This window comes from Lasiosphaeria miniovina (genome assembly GCF_030549165.1).
Source record: "Lasiosphaeria miniovina strain SMH2392-1A chromosome Unknown B0T26scaffold_5, whole genome shotgun sequence".
Taxonomy (NCBI): Eukaryota; Fungi; Ascomycota; class Sordariomycetes; order Sordariales; family Lasiosphaeriaceae; genus Lasiosphaeria; species Lasiosphaeria miniovina.
Window position 1 is genome coordinate 3,959,168 of NW_026848224.1, and position 17,858 is coordinate 3,977,025.

General features: G+C 52.0%; 4 protein-coding genes across 4 annotated transcripts; all 4 read right to left on the reverse strand.

Annotated features, from left to right (window-relative positions):
• Window positions 1-4,029: 4,029 nt before the first annotated feature.
• B0T26DRAFT_366991 (uncharacterized protein) lies at window positions 4,030-4,677 on the reverse strand. The gene has a single exon (XM_060434641.1). The coding sequence runs from the start codon at window positions 4,566-4,568 to the stop codon at window positions 4,038-4,040; it is 531 nt and encodes a 176-aa protein (XP_060294908.1). The 5' UTR covers window positions 4,569-4,677; the 3' UTR covers window positions 4,030-4,037.
• Window positions 4,678-6,190: 1,513 nt separating this feature from the next.
• B0T26DRAFT_651714 (uncharacterized protein) lies at window positions 6,191-6,421 on the reverse strand (the record flags this gene model as incomplete). Its single annotated transcript, XM_060438297.1, is given in 2 exon segments — window positions 6,191-6,310; window positions 6,323-6,421. 2 exon segments carry the CDS (start codon window positions 6,419-6,421, stop codon window positions 6,191-6,193), a joined length of 219 nt encoding a protein of 72 aa, XP_060294909.1.
• A 5,721-nt stretch (window positions 6,422-12,142) lies between these two features.
• On the reverse strand, window positions 12,143-13,346 carry B0T26DRAFT_677896 (uncharacterized protein; the record flags this gene model as incomplete). Its single annotated transcript, XM_060440158.1, has 6 exons — window positions 12,143-12,334; window positions 12,401-12,473; window positions 12,557-12,614; window positions 12,918-12,965; window positions 13,142-13,159; window positions 13,277-13,346. The coding sequence occupies 6 exons, from the start codon at window positions 13,344-13,346 to the stop codon at window positions 12,143-12,145; spliced, it is 459 nt and encodes a 152-aa protein (XP_060294910.1).
• A 3,002-nt stretch (window positions 13,347-16,348) lies between these two features.
• B0T26DRAFT_650057 (glycosyl hydrolase) lies at window positions 16,349-17,748 on the reverse strand (the record flags this gene model as incomplete). The annotated part of the gene is made up of 2 exons (XM_060438147.1): window positions 16,349-16,444; window positions 16,618-17,748. The coding sequence occupies 2 exons, from the start codon at window positions 17,746-17,748 to the stop codon at window positions 16,349-16,351; spliced, it is 1,227 nt and encodes a 408-aa protein (XP_060294911.1).
• Window positions 17,749-17,858: the final 110 nt, after the last annotated feature.

Here is a 17,858-nt window from a genome sequence, read left to right on the forward strand (position 1 = left end):
TGCTCCTTCGTTGGCACGTAATCCAGCCGTACCTCACGTCTCTCGATTCTCTCGCGTAGCCAGTGATTGTGGATATCCACGTGCCTCAACTTGGTAGTGAGGATCGCCACGTCTTGGGTGACGAGTCGGATAGTTTGCGTGTTGTCACACCAGATCTGGACATGCCGTTCGTCGAGTTGGACTCCGATCTCCTGGATCAATCGTAGCGAATAGAGCGCTTCCTTCGTGCCTTGCGATAGTGCCATCAGTTCCGCTTCGGTTGTCGAGGTTGTTACTGTGTCCTGCTTGTTGGCTTTCCATCCTACTGCTCCTCCGAACAGTGTTGTCACGTAACCTTGTGAGCTGCGGCGATCTGCGGTGTTATCGGCGAATGAGGCATCGGTCCAGGTATCGAGACTGTCGCCACCTCTAATCTTGAGGGCGTGGTTTGCCGTTACTAAGAGGTATTCGACTACTCGCTCCGCCGCTTTGAGGTGCAGTTGACCTGGGTTGAGATTGTGCCTTGCGAGCCGAGAGGCTGCAAATGCTACGTCTGGTCTGGTGATTACTGCGGCGTACAGAACGGTTCCGACGATTCTTTGGTAGTGTTGGGTCTCTTGGCGTGATGCCGCTCCTAAGAATGCGAGGAGTTCTCCGGCTGCCATCGGTGTCTTGTGTACCCTGCGGTCGGTTCTATTGACGAGGAATCTCTCCATCTTGCGTATGTATTCAGCTTGTGAGAGGTAGATGGTCCTGTTGACTCTGTCTCGGATTACTGCGACTCCAAGGAACCACTGGACTTCGTCTCCTCCTTGGAGCGCAAACCGACTGCGTAGGTGTACCACGAGATTGGTCGCCTCGGCTCTCTTCTCTTCTCCAAAAGCAACCACGATATCATCAACATAGAAGAAGATGATGACTCCGTTTCGAACCCAGCAGCACGGCTCGTGCTTGACTGGCTCGCGGCCAGCCTCTCTGAGCGCCTGGTTGAATAACTTCTGCCATAGGAGTGGTGACTCTCTCAATCCATAGAGGGCCTTCTTGAGCTTGAGGACTCGGTCTTGCCGCTCGAACCCGTACGGCATCCGCATATACACATCGTATGGCATTTTGGCGTGAACGAAAGCGTTGACAACGTCGTACTGAATCAGTTCGAAGTCAAATCGTGCTGCTATCGCCATGAGGGTGCGGAATGATCTGCCGGCTAGGGTCGAGGCGTACGTATTCTCTACGTCTCCTCTCGCTTGTTGGTCTCCACGTACGACAACCCGTGCCTTCGTCTTGATGAGGTACCCGTCTTTGTCGAACTTGTAGGTATAAACCCACTTGCAATCGAGGATCTGCTCGCCCTTGGTAGAGGCGATGTGGACCTCTTCAAACGACTGCATTTCGTGATGGCTTTCCATATGGTCGGCCATGGCGGCTCGGAACCAGATCTCGAGTGGGTGTGCGCACATACGACCATAACTAATCGGTGCAGGTGGCAGATCTCGCCTGTGATACTTGCCGTTAGCTCTTGGTTTAATTGTAGTGGGATGGTTCTTAGCGTTAGTTTCAGCCATCATGGCTACCTCGCAGCGTGCCAGTTGCCTACGCCTTCGTGGGCTAAGTCGCAGATGGTTTAACTCTTTATAGAGATGCCATCGACTGGCTGCCTTGCCGTGGTGTTCTCCAATGGTTGCGGCTACTCTGCCTGCGTTGAACGCTGCTCTCCAGGTCTCGCCTTGAGGCATCGCGTGTGTGTCTTGTTCACTGAGCTCTATTGTTGTGAAGGCTGCCGCTAACAGATCCGTTGCGTGTGATTGATTTGATCCAGGTGGTAGGAGTTGGCTTGGGCAATACGCTGAGTAGAGGGGGCCAGTCTCGTACTCGTTCTCGCGTTCCATCTCCACTTCTTTCATGGACTCTGCCTCTATAAGTTCAGAGATATCTGCCTCGGATTCAAAGGTTTCAGATAGATGGCACTCATTCTCAATTACGGAGGTTCCAGAGTGTGCGTGCTCAACTTCGACTACTTGCTGTAGATCTTGACTCCTCTGTGCTAATGTTCGAACGACGATCTCGTCAAGGATCAGCTCTTCCTCATCTTCTTCTTGAGTTTGGAAGTCGTGCTGTGTAGATATCGCTGCAGGAGAGTCTGCCTCTTCTTCTTGGACTTCGCAATCCTCCAAGATCTGGTACATCTGCGGGAGTGACTTCGCAGAGATCGTCCTTGAACTTGCTAATATCGCCGTCAAAGAGATTGTCTTCGTCAAAAGTCACATCTCGAGTTCTGATCACTTTATTAGTCTTAGGATTCCAGATCCTGTAGATATTAGTACTATCGTAGCCGATCAAGTAGCCTATCCAGGCATTCGGCTTCAACTTCATTAGTCTGTTCTCCTTCTTGAGGGCGTCTGGCGTCATCGCATACGCTCGGCTACCATAGTTGCGCAGGTGGTGCAGCTTGGGCTTCCTTAATCCGGTCTTGTTGCCTGAGATGCGCGCGACGGCTGTGTGGAAAACTTCGTACGGAGTCTGCCAGTTGAGACTCCTTCTCGGCGTTCTGTTAAACAGATAGACTGCGGCCTTGAAGATCTCTACCCAAAGGTAGTGCGGAAAGCGAGCAGCCATCCTCATCGCTCTCGCCTTCAACTTTATCACACCCCCTGAGCGTTCGGCTCCGCCATTCTGTGCTTGTGTGTCTGGTGCCGAGCGCTCCACGACTACGCCTCGATCTGCAAAGAATCTCGCCATAGCTTTGGCTCTCACGATCTCGTTGTCGGTCTCGATCCTCTTTACTGCTAGTCCGTGTTGTTTCTCGACAATTGTGAAGAACTTAGTAATTATGCGTTGAGTGCTAGGCATCTTGCGATCGGTCAAATAGGCGTCAAACACATAGCTTGATTTTCGGCAAGTGAATAGCATCGCGGAGGACAGTCCATCTGGATCTGGAGCGAGGTCGAGGAGGTCGATAGCGATCGTCTCGCCCACTCCTTTTGGTGGCTCTCGTGGCACACGCCGTATTTTGCGCTTGGCTTTCGCTTGACCACAAGCTGGGCAATTGTAGCCGGTTGGGCCACGGATCTTGGCGCCCTCGGTGGCTACAGGGAGGTGTACGATTGCTTCTGCGCCTGGATGGCCGAGTCTGCCATGCCAGAGTAATCCAGTCTCACAGCTCGGCTTCCGGCTAGTCCATGAAGTGTAGTTGTGTGTAGAGAACGCGCCGTCGTGTGCCTCTGGCATCTCTGAGAGGAACGAACTCTAGGACAAACTGGTTATAGTGATTGAGAATTTTGCCGATTGCACGATCGTTCTTGAGCCGCCGGAGAGTGTCGTCCTTATTATTGAAGTAGTATCCGAGGTGGTTGAGTCTCCTTAGGGATACTATGTTGGTGTTGAAACCTTCGCAGTAGGCCACTTCGGGGAAAATGAGCCTTGTTTTTCGGCCTGCCGGCTTTGTAATCAAGATCGTTACTGTGCCCCAGCCAAGGATTCGGATCCGAGAGTCGCCAGCGACGACTTCTTCGCCGTGGACTGCATGGCGGTAGTTGTGGAATCTCCGACGGTCGTTAAAGATGTGTAAGGTCGCGCCAGAGTCGAGGAGAGTGGATTTGCTCAGAGGATAGGTGTCGAGGCTAAATGCTGCGTACGCGAGTAATCTCTCTTTTGGGGCAATGTGATAAGGGACCGCCTTGATCATGAATGCGTGGAAGACTTCCTCCGTAGCAAAGAGGGTAGCTAGTCACCTCATCGCGCGGTTCTCCTTAATCTTACGAACTCTCTCGGCAAGACTGGGATCTGCCTTAAGAAGTCGTGCCACTGCTCTCTTCTGGTGGATGATACTCTGGTGGTTCCACCACTCTAGTAGGTCTAGGTAGTTGTCTAGGTACGTGTAGTAACAGTCCTCTGCGTTGTGGCTGTTCTTGGAGCAGACGTCACACTCCTCCACACTCTGGATCGTGCGGCCTTGTGAGGATCGTGCGCTGGATCCACGGCTGCGACTGCTTCGCCCTCAAGAGGATCCCCTCCGACTCGGGGTGCTGCTCTCTCTCTTTGGGGTCTTGGAGTTTATACGTCTAGTCTAGTAGAGTTGAAGCCTCCTTCTGGATCTTATCGTATTGTCTTTGCGCGCGTGTGTATCGCGTTATAGCCATGTTGTATTGTTCCTTGCCTCTCTCGGAGAGGATGGTCTCGTCGTTGGCCGGGCTCGCGGCATTGTGCCGTTGTGCTGCCAGTTCCTGTCGTACACGCTGGTCTTTTTCCCGTCGTTTCTGGAGAGCCGCTCCACGGAGCCTTGGGTAGTCGGCGTTGTTCGGATCACGGATTCCGTGGGTCGGCGGCGGTGGCATACGATCGACTTCGGTTTGTAGGAGCTGAGTCTCCACATCCTCGTCGTCGTCGTCTTCCACCGTGGAGTTTGTCGTGGTGGTCCTATTTTGATCGAAGTATCTTGGTTCTGGAAACGTGGGCTCCTCCGGCCATTCCGTGCCTTCGAAATACTGCCAGAGGTTGACCTGTGTAGCCTTGGCCTTGAGGGCATCAGCCCAAGCGTGCCAATCCTCTGGGCCGTTGAAGATCACGGTCGATTGTGTCGCGTTGGTCGTCATTGCGCTTCTTTTTGGGCGTTTTGGTCGTAATTGGCGTAGCTTTCCGTGCGCGCGACTCAAACGGTAGTGACAGGGCTTGTGTAGCGAATCTGACTGCGAATTGTGTCAGTTGCACGGTTGGATAGGTTTAATTGTGTGTTTTCTTCAATTCCTGGCTCTCGCCCGTTCTTCTAGAAGTCTCTGTTGTGGCGCACTAGCCACCCCCTGCGGTGGATCGGCGCCACGACCGGGGTCAACCACGTAACTTGGCATGTGGCTAATCTGACACGATGACTTCGTTATCTGGCCTCAAACATAGCTGAGAGCGACATACTACTCCAGCCACAGGCAGGACACCACCGGGAGCTCGTCGGAGTGGCAATCGATTGTTCAGAAAGCGGGCAGCTCGCTATCATGCGGCGACTTGTCAGTATAGCACGCGCCGCCGTGGTACTCCCTACATAACGCGATCGATTGCAAGAAATACAGGATGTTAGAACGTCTTCCAAGCGGTCCGATATCCCATTCGACCACAGTAGACCGCCGTGCACCACACGGTCAGCCCGATGAGTTTGCCGCCTTTGCTTTTGTGGTCGTACGATGTTCATCTAGCGAAAAAAGGAGATAGGCCTGGCATGTGAGGTCGTCAAAGTCGTATACTAGGTACTACGTCTCTATGGAATCCCAAGTCGTCTCAGGTAGAACTCTATTTCTAATCCAGTCTGCGCTTCATCAACCCCATACCCTAAACCGTCTAGACTGTGCCAGACGTCCTTTCGCGCAGTCGCGAAATGTTCTTCAGCTACGAGGATCCCCCTTACCAAGTCCATCTAGGAGCACTCAACACAAAACGAGTCCTCTTCCTTAGCCATATGTGGGGCTCATGGCAAAAAGTCTCGTGGCAAATGAAAGCAAGCAAACAATCCTATTGTAGCTGCGTAGAGGATACTGCACCGAAGGAAGAAATCTTCAGGCAGAGCCAACTCAAGTGGTGGGCTAAATCCGCCAAGTAGGTCCTCTCCATATAGGGCCACCTCACACCATGGCGGATTATGATAAAACTAGAGACTGTGCCTCGTAAGGTGCTAGATTTCGGGTTTTTACAATGCGCGCCGAAGAGTAATCTATCCAATGAGGCAGAGTTGGTGCCGAAGCCCCTCTTCAGGACAAATGAATAAGCCTCGGCAAACGTCGCAGCCGCCCAAGCCCTGAATGCCCAACTTGATGCTAGCATAACTACATGAAGGCAATGACTCTGTTCCCAACAAAGATAACCTAAGATACAAGCACCTCTGCCTGATAAATGTACCCTTAGGTACCATAATGCTCCTCCAACAAGACAAACACACTCTTTACCCCTAAGAAATAGTTATACAGTATAATAACCCCTCCTTCTCCTGGTTAAAGGAAAAGAGACACAAGTAATACAACCACGTAATTACAACCCCATGAATTCCACTAAATCCAGTGTGCAGTGCTGACAAGATTCTGTCTAGTGGCCGAAAACTAGGCTCAGGTCTAAGTTCAGAGGCTCCCACTTGTTGCCGTTCACCGTTTGACAAGGCTCAAAGCGCGTAAGCGACTTGCGTTTGCGGCGGCAAACACACCCTTTTTTGTAGGGCTTAGTGGTCGGGTAAACATTCTTAGATGCAGCAGGTGTCAACCCAGACATATCTCAGAGCGAAGGTCTGGGCCTTGCGGCAGGACCAGGTGATCTTTTCGTAGCCCAGCTTGTGAGTCGGGGGCGAGATCGCTTCAACATCCTAGAGGCTAACCTCTTCCTTCCCCCAAGTGTGGGATAGAATGGCATATGGAGGTGTGTAGTCCCCAAAGAATTCCTCGAGTCGGCAAGTCTTTGCGTTGAGGAGACGCATAGTAGCCAGGATGGTACCAACAGAGTTTGTTGCAGGTAAAAATTGCGGTCGCAGTGCAAAAAAACTACCGAGACTGCTCGCCGCCTGCTTAGGGCTAGACTTGCATATCCGAGTCGGTGCCAAGTACTACTCACGTGAAGCAGCGCATGGGTACTAAAGGATCAATCTTGTCCCCATGCCTAGAGGGTAATTCGTCCGAGTATTGTAAATATAGATCTTTGTAAGCTTTTCATCTGAGTGACCAGGTTTAGGACTTACACATAGGGGGACCAGATTCGGGCTCCGATCATGGCCTAAAAACAATATAATAATGCAAGTCTTACTGTAGTATCGCCTATCAGAACATACAGTACCTTTGAATAATAATCATCTAACATCACGTTTACTTTAAAATGGAGTACCCCTCAGCGATGAGAGTACTGGTAAGCCAACTAATATTATACTATGGTATGAGAGCCTAACGTGAGATAGTTTCATATTGTCTTTCTCTTTATAGGTTCGAGTGTTCTTCTAACTCAGTACTCGAAATGTATTGTTATCAACCGCTATATTCTCTACAGCGTGGACAGCTGTTCATCTTCTCTTTTGGAACCCTGTCATATGGCCGCTTCTAACCGATCTTTTTCATAACCCACTGTCTTCTTTAGCCGAACTCACTGTTTTTCTCTGGCTGCTTTATTTTTATAGGGGATTATCCGACCAGTTGATTGAGACGCAAGGTGTATTGAGTTCATTATTTTGGGCTAGCGTATCAATGATTGGACTTCGGGTTCTGCTTCTTGTGTCTGGTGCTACTAGGAAACACTCGACAAGAGTCCGTACGCGAGCGCCCAGAAGAGCTTAAATATAAGTATTGATACGGGAAGACGCAGCGCTTAGCTCGAACCTTGCATAATATACAAGCTTTTGGTTATTCGATGTGTTTTCTTACAGTAGGGAAAATTTGTCTTGCAGCAGTTGCCGCGGCTCGCCCTCGTCCATCCTCCGGACCTCGATTAGGCATTCGCCTCAAGTCAGCTTCGAGCCAGCCACCTTATTCCTCGTAGTCACGAGAATGACCTTTGCGCGGATTTAGGAATCCACTGTTCGAAATTCCCCGGCTGACTGAAGAGTTGCACGTCGTCAGCCTTGTCGATAATCATCAGCTACCGGCCGCAGGCTTTACTCTCCAGCCAACGCTTTACCAGCGACAGCATATCGATTTTGGGGCCGTCATGGCCTGGAATTAGGCATTCCTTCGTATTAACTTTCCTGAGCGAGCCCGCCGCACAACTAACCATCTCATTGTGTAGGAGGGTGCTTAGTAGCTCCGCTCTTGTAAGCCTTTAGGGGGTTTCAGAGGTTTAGGTTACCGCAGGAGCGCGAGTTTCCTGGCGGGGTGGTGAGGTAAAGGAAAACGGTGGCAGTCTTGCTAGATCTTGGGCGCCTGTCATTTTTAGCACATAACCTAAAATTTCTGCACATTGTAGCGTACCCTAATCTTTTTGCTGCTAGAAGATACATACTAAACAGTTAATTGCCTATCTAGGTTTCGATATGCTACGTGTCTAGTTATTATCGCTAGAGTAGCTCTAGACGTTGCATTAAGTGGTCAAGAACTGGCCGCTCGCCGTCGTAAAGTTCAGTTGAAATATGATTAGAATTAAATATATCCGGAGAGGATGGGGATATAAATAGAGGAAAGGATGTCGCACCGCCAGGTAATTTGCCTTTAGCAAGTGAGTCGATACAATCACACGTGGCCCTATCTCTCTCTCATCCTCGCAATTGCTTGATGCGCGGTGTTATATATGCCATAACCATTTCCCAGAATATAAGCTTCATCCCTAATCGCTAAAATAAGATCCTAGAAGCCGGTGAAGAGATGTACTGTGCATAGTACTTTGCATCACCCTTCTTATACTAAACTGGTGTATCTATCAAGTATATCCCACGACAAACATCAACTAAGTAGGCAGTCGAGAACCCTATTTTAGAAGTCTGAAACAGCCTAAAGCTCGGCCAGTGGAGGGCGACATTTTAAAAAAACTGTATCCACTCTCGGCTTTTTTCCTGCATGCTTCCCAAATATCTCAAAATAGTCCACGCAACCCGCAAACCGGTATAGCCCCCAATTCTAATTCAACCACATATCCGCCATTCCGGGAGATAAAAGGACGACATAAGACACAGCTCGTATTCAAACACTGTAAGTCAGCATAGCCAGGTGCTCCACTTTATACGGGATGGGTGAAGCAGCTCTACCTCTCAGTCGTATGCGTCGTTGTTAGGGATATTGTCGAACCCCTTAAATCGATCGATTGTTTCGAGATCCGGGGCCATGAGGATGAACTGTATCCTAAGCTTTTTACAGGTCTTTTGTACTGTGAACTCCCAGACTTTTCTAGATTCATCCTGGGAAATGCCGACAATATGTCCATCGTAGCGGATTCTCGTTCCGGAGATTAACGAAGTCTTGCAGGGTTAGTTTGATAATCTTGTCAAATCGACCCCAGGCTTTTTGCTATAGAACTCTGACGAGAGGTATGGGCTGCTTCTGGCAAGTGCGGTACCATTTCTCACGGATAGCCAGCAAATCCTCGAGCTTGCTGCTATAGGGAGAAGAGGAAGGCTGTATAGCATATTCGTGTCATGTCGCTGCATGGCAGTGGGCCGAATGAAACAGGAATACGGGCGGTGGGAAGTGAAATATCAAACTGCAAGTCTGCACCAGTTTCCACGCGGATATCAAGGCCACATGGTCCAAGGATGAGGGAACAACTTCTGCACGCAATGCATCTAGCTAATGGAGGCACACCCTCCAGGAAAGGATGACCCACCAATGTAAATCATCATCACGATAGCATGTTGACGATAGCGCCAGGTAGGGAGGCTACAAGTAAACGAGGACGTGGACTGCCGTCTCTGTCGCCCTAGCGCAACTAGTGAATGCCTCACGGGGAGAACTACGTCACGGCCAAACGCGAATCTCCTCAGCCGGGCCCAGTCTCGCACTAGCCTGGGCTGAGTACCGCAGCAACAGGGCGAGCAGAGGGTCTAGACGCGGCCTCGGTCCCGACCAGGGCGCTCGCCAGCCGCGTCACCAGCTATTAGGATGCCTGTTCCCCCCCCGAGGCGTGAATCTAGCACCTTCCACCTTCTCGCCTGCCCCACTCTACGGCCGCCTGGACGTAGAGCAGGGCGCAAGGGGAAGAGGAGGACCCACACCAAAAATTGCAGCCGTGCACGGACCAACTAAGTTCTTTATAAAACCAGCCTCCCCCTCCCCGAACTTCCTCTTCTTTTCTTTTTTTCCCCAAACCAGGGTTGCTTAACACCGGACCAACTCGTGTCGGGGACCAGGGAGATCAAGATTTCCTTGGCCTAGTGTCTTCACTCTACATTGCACTCCGCGGCAGTGACGTCATTCTCTTGTCTATTGCGGAGGGCAGACCGGCTTAATTTTTGATTCCCACAGACTTCGGTCTAGTTCTTTTGAACACCAATTTTTTTCACTGTGATCGCCGCTTCAGTGGTGTCATGGAGAAGGAAGCCTTCTCTTCTTTTCTTGTTGCTGTCCTTGCTGTCCTTGCTGCCCTTGCTGCCCTTGCTGTCCTTGCTGTCCTTGCTCGTCGTCATTCTTGCCCACTTGTGTTTGCTTGTCTGTATGCCGAAACCCGTGTCGTCAGTAACGTGAAGCCTGACCAGTGTGTGCCCAGGCGTGAGATCGCGTGAAGAAGCCTGTGCTTCGAATGGTTTGATTTCGTTGCCCACTAATTCTCGTCTCACCTGGACGCCAGTTCCCCCGTAGCTCAAGAAACCGAAGTTCGCTTCTCGATCTCAGCCGTGCCGTGTTGCTCGGTTCTTTCCGTCGGCTGTTGGCAGTGCTACCAGAGGCGGTTGTAATGAGAAATCGCGTGAGCCATCGTGCCACGCGTCCACGATCAGCCTCGTGTTTGCCCACGCCCAGCAAAGATCAACCAGCATAATCGCCCACAAACCCTCAGCTAGCTCCAGAAAAGTCCTGGAAATATTTCTACTTGTGTCACCTTGCTGTCAACGCTTCCTTGGAAAAGGATCTATGCCACGTGAAATGCCAGTCGACCGGGTCGCGACAGCCAAAGCAGTCACGACAGCCAAAGCAGCTCAGCAAGCACCTACATCCCCGACGGCGTCCTGCGTCCTGACCTATCTCCTAAATGCGCCTGTGCGTCATCTGGAACACTTTACGACAAATTTACCAGCTACGTCGCCAAAGACTGTCTCTGACTGCCTGACACCAGAAAAATACACGCTGACCGTCATATTCACAGGTGTTCCAGGCCGTGACAAGATTCTACCTCTCTCCAGGCGAAAGCCACGATGAGCGTTCCCGCGACCCGCAGTACCGGTAAATTTTCAACGAACGATAATGCTTCAGGAACAGATTTGAAAACAAAAGACTACCAGCGAAACAGAAAGAACGACTTCATATGTCACGCAAACAGCTCCGTAGCTTGCGCTCTTGGCCCCTTCGCTCAACCGTTTCCTCGCGGCCTCGGACCTTGCCGAACACGGCCCCACTGCCTCTCGATTCAGGCAAGAAATCACACCCTACGCCAAATAGATCAATATGTGGAAAACACACAGGGGATGGAACACCTAGGTGAATAAACATAGACATCGGCGTCGGGGCCCTCACGCCGTTAAAGAAGCGCAGGCACTCATCATTTACACTTCAGACACCAGGATATAAACACCACTGAGCGACGGCAGGCTCTCACAAAGTTTAAGGCACGGTGAAACGGGCTGAATTGGAATATATCAGGGTGCTTTCATCCTTGGGACTCAGGGTCGGGGTGAGAGCACTCGTCGGCATTCCTGTCAGATGACTGACCTCTCTGAAAATTCCCAATGGAGAGGTCTGATTTTCATCGTTTTTTAGCCCAAAAACAACAGCGCTGGGCTACGGAAGCAATTCGACGCCATAGGCTTAAAACACTATTTGCCAAATGCGCTCAAAATACGTTTTGCTAGTGATAGACCGGGTTGGTGATAGCGGGGGAGCGGGGGAGAGGGGAGGATGTTGTGAGGTTGGTGGCGTGCATGGTGCGTGGCGTGCGGATGTGCGGTGCTTGGTGTTGCCGTCCGGCGAATATCGCGGCGGGCTTCGAGATCGCGCCACGATAATTAGAGGGCAACCGACAGGGCGAGGAGAAGCGCAAGAAAGAGCAGCGACAGGACCAGGCCAGGGAGTAGCGCCGAGACGTTACGAGTCAGAGAGAATTTGCGAGGATAGACAGCGGCAGGACCGGCAGCAGCAGGACCGGCAGCAGCAGCGTGGAACCCAACGAGATGCTTGGACCTTCCTTTTTCGCCTCCTTAACCAAAAGCAGTAGTGGGTTGTTTAGCTAACCTTTAAGATTTCAAACTGTTCAGGAGAAGACGGAGATGAGGTATAAAGGATTGAACCTCCACCCAACGTTGTGATGAAACCCTAGTTTGCATAGAAGGTGGCGACGATACCTCCCGTCGAGATTCGTTCCCCTTATCACGTCGCTAAGAAGCCTAGAGAAGGGCCTGAGTCTAAAGTACAAGCACGCGCCACAGTGAGGAATAAGGATTGGTGGAAAATGATGTGAAATGCCGAACGATTTATACTGTAGGTCTCCGTCCCCGCCGTGCCAGAGCTTCAATCTTCCTATATCCACCGCCGTCCAAAATGACGATGACTGATCTTTCGGTTCCAACCACCATTTCCCGTCATCCCCCATGTCTTCTCCGAATTGAGCGCCGGTTGTTAACGAGATAGTCCCAGAGGGCCTCCATGAGCGTGGCGATGAAGGCACGGACGACCGGCTGAAATATAGGCCGGAACCAGTTGATGCCGAGATAGTCCCCGACGGCCTCCAAGAGCGTGGCGACGACGGCACGGAGGACCCGCCAATATATAGGCTAGACCGGGTGGGGCCTAGCACCGAAGAGGACAAACTCTAATATGCCGAGATGCTCATCCAGCACCTGGAGGTGTCGCCTCAAATTTTGCAGACGGTCGTTCAGCCGCTGCCACTGCACGTGGCGGTAGTTAAGATCGCTGTAGTGTGAATTATACGGTTAGTTTCTAGTCTGAATCTCAACTAACTGATCGGGAGTGAATGAGGGAGAAAAGGAACGTACTCGTCTTCGTCCATAGTGCGAAGGGATAAATGTATGTTTCGCACCACGCTTTCGTTATCTAGTAATCGGTTGTTAGCCAGTTTTTATCTGATCGAGAGGCGTATTTTGTTACATACCTTGATCGGTTGTTTGATGATTTAGACGGAACCTGACGCGTGTGATCGGGAGTCGACAGTGCTGAAAGGGAAGGGGAAGAGGGCGCTGGAAACAGGGAAGGGCTGAGAAGAAAGCTCAAAACGAGAGATGTCGCGCCTGGATACACCGCTTTTTCTTTTCTGCCCGCTGGAGGGGTTGAAAGATGGGATGAATGAAAAGGGTACTCATCGGGGCACCGACCCTATTGTGACGTACACCTACCTACCAACAAGATATCCACCACGGCGGCTGTCATCAACTGATGGCGTTTTAGCTGTGAGATCGGCACTTTTTGATGCAGCCACTAATGTGTAGATTGTCAACCTCGGGCCCTGGCCAAAGTCTCCTGATCCGGAGAATAATGATACATTCACCCATGTACCTACCTAGCCATGTAACTGACAGCCCTTTGCTGCTAGCCAACAGCTAACCCAACATCTTGATTCATACCAAAGTTGGCCATTTTTACTGGGCGAAATAATTACGCAAGTCAACAGCGTTATTATCCAGGTCCCAAATTTGAACATATTTTGAAGAAAGCCCGGCAACGCGTTTTCCTATGGTCACGGTACCGTCCCAATCTACACATGGGAGGCAGCATTGAAAAGTACCGATTGTACAGCTGAAATCCGGGCCCCCCTATCAGGGCTGCCATGGTGGATTGCTCCTCTACGTGCTTATGATTGGTGTGCTTGAGAGAGGGGAGAAACAGAGAGCGGCAGAAGCTACGTGGATCTAGAATACATGATACGAAGTTAACTTTTCTTCTCCTCGACCAAAGTCCGTACTGTCTTTTTAATAAACCTCCCCCCCAGCGTAGTTATAAAAGTCAGTCCACTCGAGAAAATGATAAGGCGGTGACGGCGAATCTAATAAATAGAGGTTTGTTCTCGGTATCACGTCCCCAGAGAGCCTAGAGGAGAGAGGGGGGCTTGAGTCCTAAAAGGAAAGAGCGCTCAATAGTAACAAGAAACGAAAAACTGGTTGTAAATAGTGAAATGCTGAATTATTTGTATAGACTGGATCTGTTCTGTGCCTCCGAACAAGATCGTGCCACCGCTTCCTGTATATCACGAAGCAACTGCACTGCCGTCCACTGAATGATCTTTCGGGTCCCGCCATGTCGTTCGCGACCTCGTCCGCCCTTCCAGTCGAAAATCTTGTCCAGCCCGGCGGCAATCATGCGTCTGGTTCTGGTCTTGAAGACACGTCCCACCTCTTCCTCCGCTTGCGACCAGCCACTGCCGCTTCGGTCGAGCCCGAGTCATCGTTTCCCTTGTCAACGGCGTTCTTGAGTTTCTGTTCGATGGCCCGCCGTACGCGCTCCTCTTCTCGCTCAATTTCACACCTCCCTATTATTTGCCGATAGCCCTCGCCACCAGCCAGTTTCTCGAACTTGAGATAGATATCACCACCTAGTAGGCTCCGAGGCCGAGGAATGGCTCGACAGTCGCGCTACTAGCGCTCGCAATGTGCTGTGGTCGGCGTAGGTAATCGGTATGGACGGTGTAGGTAATCGGTATGGATGAGGTACGTTGCCGGCTTCTGGGTCGGGATCGACACTCCTGGTGTTGGTAGATGGACGTCTCTGCTAAGCGGGCCAAGTGGCGAATGTCAGACGGCACAAGCTCTAGCCCTATGCTCGCCCAAAATCTGGATAGACACCATGGAAACTAGCATTAGCTATGTTTCTTCAGACCATGCTGGTGAGGAGATATGATGACCGGATTATAGTAAGTTATCTCTGAAATCGCGAGTCCCGTGTATTATATGCCTTGATTGGTTGATGGGTGTTGAGGATTGAACGCGGATAGCGAGACTTGACCAAACTATTTGAATTTTAGTGGAAGGCGAAAAGAGCGCTGGAAAGTTAGGGAGGGTCTGCAAGGGGGTAGAGGAGGTTAACCGGACGACTTTGGACACACCGCCTTTGGAGGGGTAGGGGGTTTTTCTCTTTTCCCCCGTGCCTAGTGGCTTGCGGGACTGAAAGATGGGACTGAACTTTGAAAAGAAAACCGCAGCAGCGTATGCGATTTTCTTCTCCACTTTCGAATCGAGCATTGACGTAGTTCCTCGTGTAGGACTTTTTTCCCTACCGCTAGATTTCACAAAATTGTCTTTTTCTTCTCGCTCTACTTCTAGCAGACCTCTAGCAGACCTCTAGCAGACCTCTAACAGACGGTTAGTATCGCCCTCTAGGACACGAGATAATGCCAAGCATTTCGAATTCGGCGCTCATTTTTGATCATTTGACAAGGCAGCACGCACACTTTCAGGACGAAGAGAACCGCCAGGACTGTTCGTAAGAGTCCCCTCCCGTCCAAGTGTTTCATCTCTCAAAGTCTGTGCCCTTCATCCTGCACGATTGGTTGTTACCACGCCGAACATGACAAACTAACATTTTTCACCAGCTTGCGGCCTCTCTCTCGGACGCCAAGGCACCGTTTTTTTGGCAAAGAAAAGGTGTACTTTTTCGAGGTGTCAAGCTGCCCCACTTGAGGGTCATCGGAGCGACAAAGCAAGAGGTACGGAGAGTCGAAACAGACCGAATACTTGATTTTTCTTCTTCCACTTTCAACCCACAATCACAAGATGGCGTGAACAAAACCGCCCACCTCCTCAGCCAGTCTCTCGGATCGCCCCTTCCCCACAGATTATACCGGCCAAGACATTGCTATCGTGACTGACTAGCTCAGTCAGTTCTTTACCCTGACGAGTCATCATCGTTGAATGTGTGCTAACATGGTGTAGGTTCCGTGATGCGCCCAGGCTCGCGATGCTCTTGAGAAGATGAACGGATTTATCTTGCCGGCCGCCCGATCCGCGTTGGACTTGGCAATGACAAATTCACGACCTCGTCTCGAACAGAAAAAAAAGAAAAAAAAAGAATTGCGGCCACTTTCGTGCCCGCGGGCAAGTAGCAAGAGTTCACCTAAAAGGGAAAGCTGGGAAAGGCTGTCAAGAAAGACAGCATGTTCTGCACCCCCGATGGCGTCCGTGGCAGAGGTAATTATGCAACGCACTCTCCCTTCCTCATCTGGGTCTTCATTCTGAGTCCGAGTCTTCATTCTGAATCCGAATACTAACCTATTTCTCACTGCAGTTGGGTTCGCCAGCTCTGGTCAAGCCATGCGCAAGGACCCAACAAGAAGTCACGATGTATATACCTGGCTGGCTGCGAGCGATGGACGACAATTGCTGGATCGTCTAGACGAGCGACACCCTGGCCATTCGCAAGGACCCAACAAGAATCTACGATGTACATGCCCCGCTGTCTGCGACATGTAAATGACAAGTGCCTTGGTCGTCTCGAGCTTCACCTAGTGCTGTTGGGCACGCCAGCCTCGCAGCGGATATTGCCGCCACAGAGTCGGAGAGGTGGAAACAGGTTTGCTTGCAGAGACAGGAACGATTTGGAATCTCGTGTAGATCAAAGATGGTCTGGAGTTTAGATCATCAGCGAGGACCAGGGCAGGGTGACAAGGCTTCAGGTGGTGCATATCTTGAGAGAAATGGAAAAGAGCTTTGGGTCGATTTCACCCAGTCTAGTAAAATTTTCCCGAATGATCAACAAAAGATCTTGAAGAAGTGGTGACTGTGGGTTTTGCGGTGAAGCCAAGGGTTTACAGCTACACAAGTTGTAGGAGAGAGACGACATCACGAAGAAGGCAGCTGCTCCATCTCGACGCTGGCCAGAATAAACGGCCCGATGCCGATCAGCGAGTTCTCGACGATAGGGATACTCGTGTAGTACTGTTCGAGGCGGTGCGCCCGCGTGGGCGCGGCATGTCAGCATGGATTCTGGTTTCACACCTTCCCGTCGGAACCGAAGGCAGAAAAGCGCACGCTCTAGGGGGCCTGGGGTGGTACATGTCCACAGCCTACCGACCCCCAGAATGCGAAGAGAGAGAAAACGGCCCGCGTACCTTGAAATCGCCCGTGGTGTCCAAGCTGCCCACTCTGACGGTACCCTCCCAGTTGATGCCGCCATTGGTGCCGTTCCTCGCAACGAACCTGTCCGTCATGAGGGCATACGCCCGTCGCGCTGCCGCAACAAACGCCGCCCCTTCTGCCGCGTCCGCATGGTACCCCTTCCTGACCGCCTTCAGCAGGCCATACACATACATGGCGGTCCCGCTGCTCTCTATGTAGTTGCCCTTGCGGCCGGGGCTATCGCCGTCCATGACCAGCCACCAGCCGCCCGACGCCGCCTCCTGCGCCCTCACCACGGCGCGCGCCAGCGTCTGTAGATATCCTAGTAGCCGCGGGCGCGCAGCGTGCTGCAGCGGAAACCAGTCCAGCACGTCGGCGAGCGCCATTAGATACCAGCCCTGGGCGCGGATCCAGACGTGCGGGCTCGCGCCGCTGCCGTCGGCCTTGTCGGCCCACGGTGCCCGCAGAGACTCGTCGTAGCCGTGGCGCAGCATGCCCGAGCTGCCGTCGCGGCAGTGCGTCTCGGTCAGGTCGAACTGCAGCGCGATGTCGTCCCACGCCGCCGTCACGTTTGAAGGGGGCCCCGGCAGCGCCACGTACGCGGCCGAAAATGGCCCCGCCATGAACAGCCCGTCGAGCCACATCTGGTTGGGGTAGCGGTCCTTATGCCAGAACCCGCCCGACGCCGTGCGCTTCTGGTGGTGCACGAGTTGGTCATACAAAAAGTCTGCCGCGACGCGGTATCTTGCCTTGGCGCTGGGCTCGGTGGCGGCCGTGTACAGGTACAGGATGGCCGCGCCGATCCGCATGTTGTCCAGCTGGTGGTCCGTCAGGTCGTACGCCCTGAAAGACCCGTTGCGCTGCAGGATCCCGTCGATCTGCGTGGTCAGGAAGGACAGGTACCGGGCGTCCCCCGACGCGTTATGCGCCGCCTCGACCCCCCGGTAGAAGGTCGCCTCGGTGTACCACCGGGTTGCCTCGACGCCCCGTGTGATCGTGCTGTCGGCCATCCATGTCGAGTATGGCTGCTGCTGTTTCTCCAGTGAGGGGCTGGCTGCTGTGGTCGCGGCCCATATCAGGGGCAGCCAGTAGGCGGCTGTGGTGACACAGGGGCCCAGCTTCATGTTGCTGTCCGCTGATGTGAAACGTTGTCGGTGAAGTTACAGGCGTTGTGTCGGAGCAGGACGCCTTGTGACGGAACGCGGCGTGCTTTAAGTTTGGTGTTGCTGGACCT

Coding starts and splice junctions, on each gene's coding strand:
- B0T26DRAFT_366991 (XM_060434641.1), bottom strand. CDS start 4,568: ATGACGACCAACGCGACACAATCGACCGTGATCTTCAACGGCCCAGAG.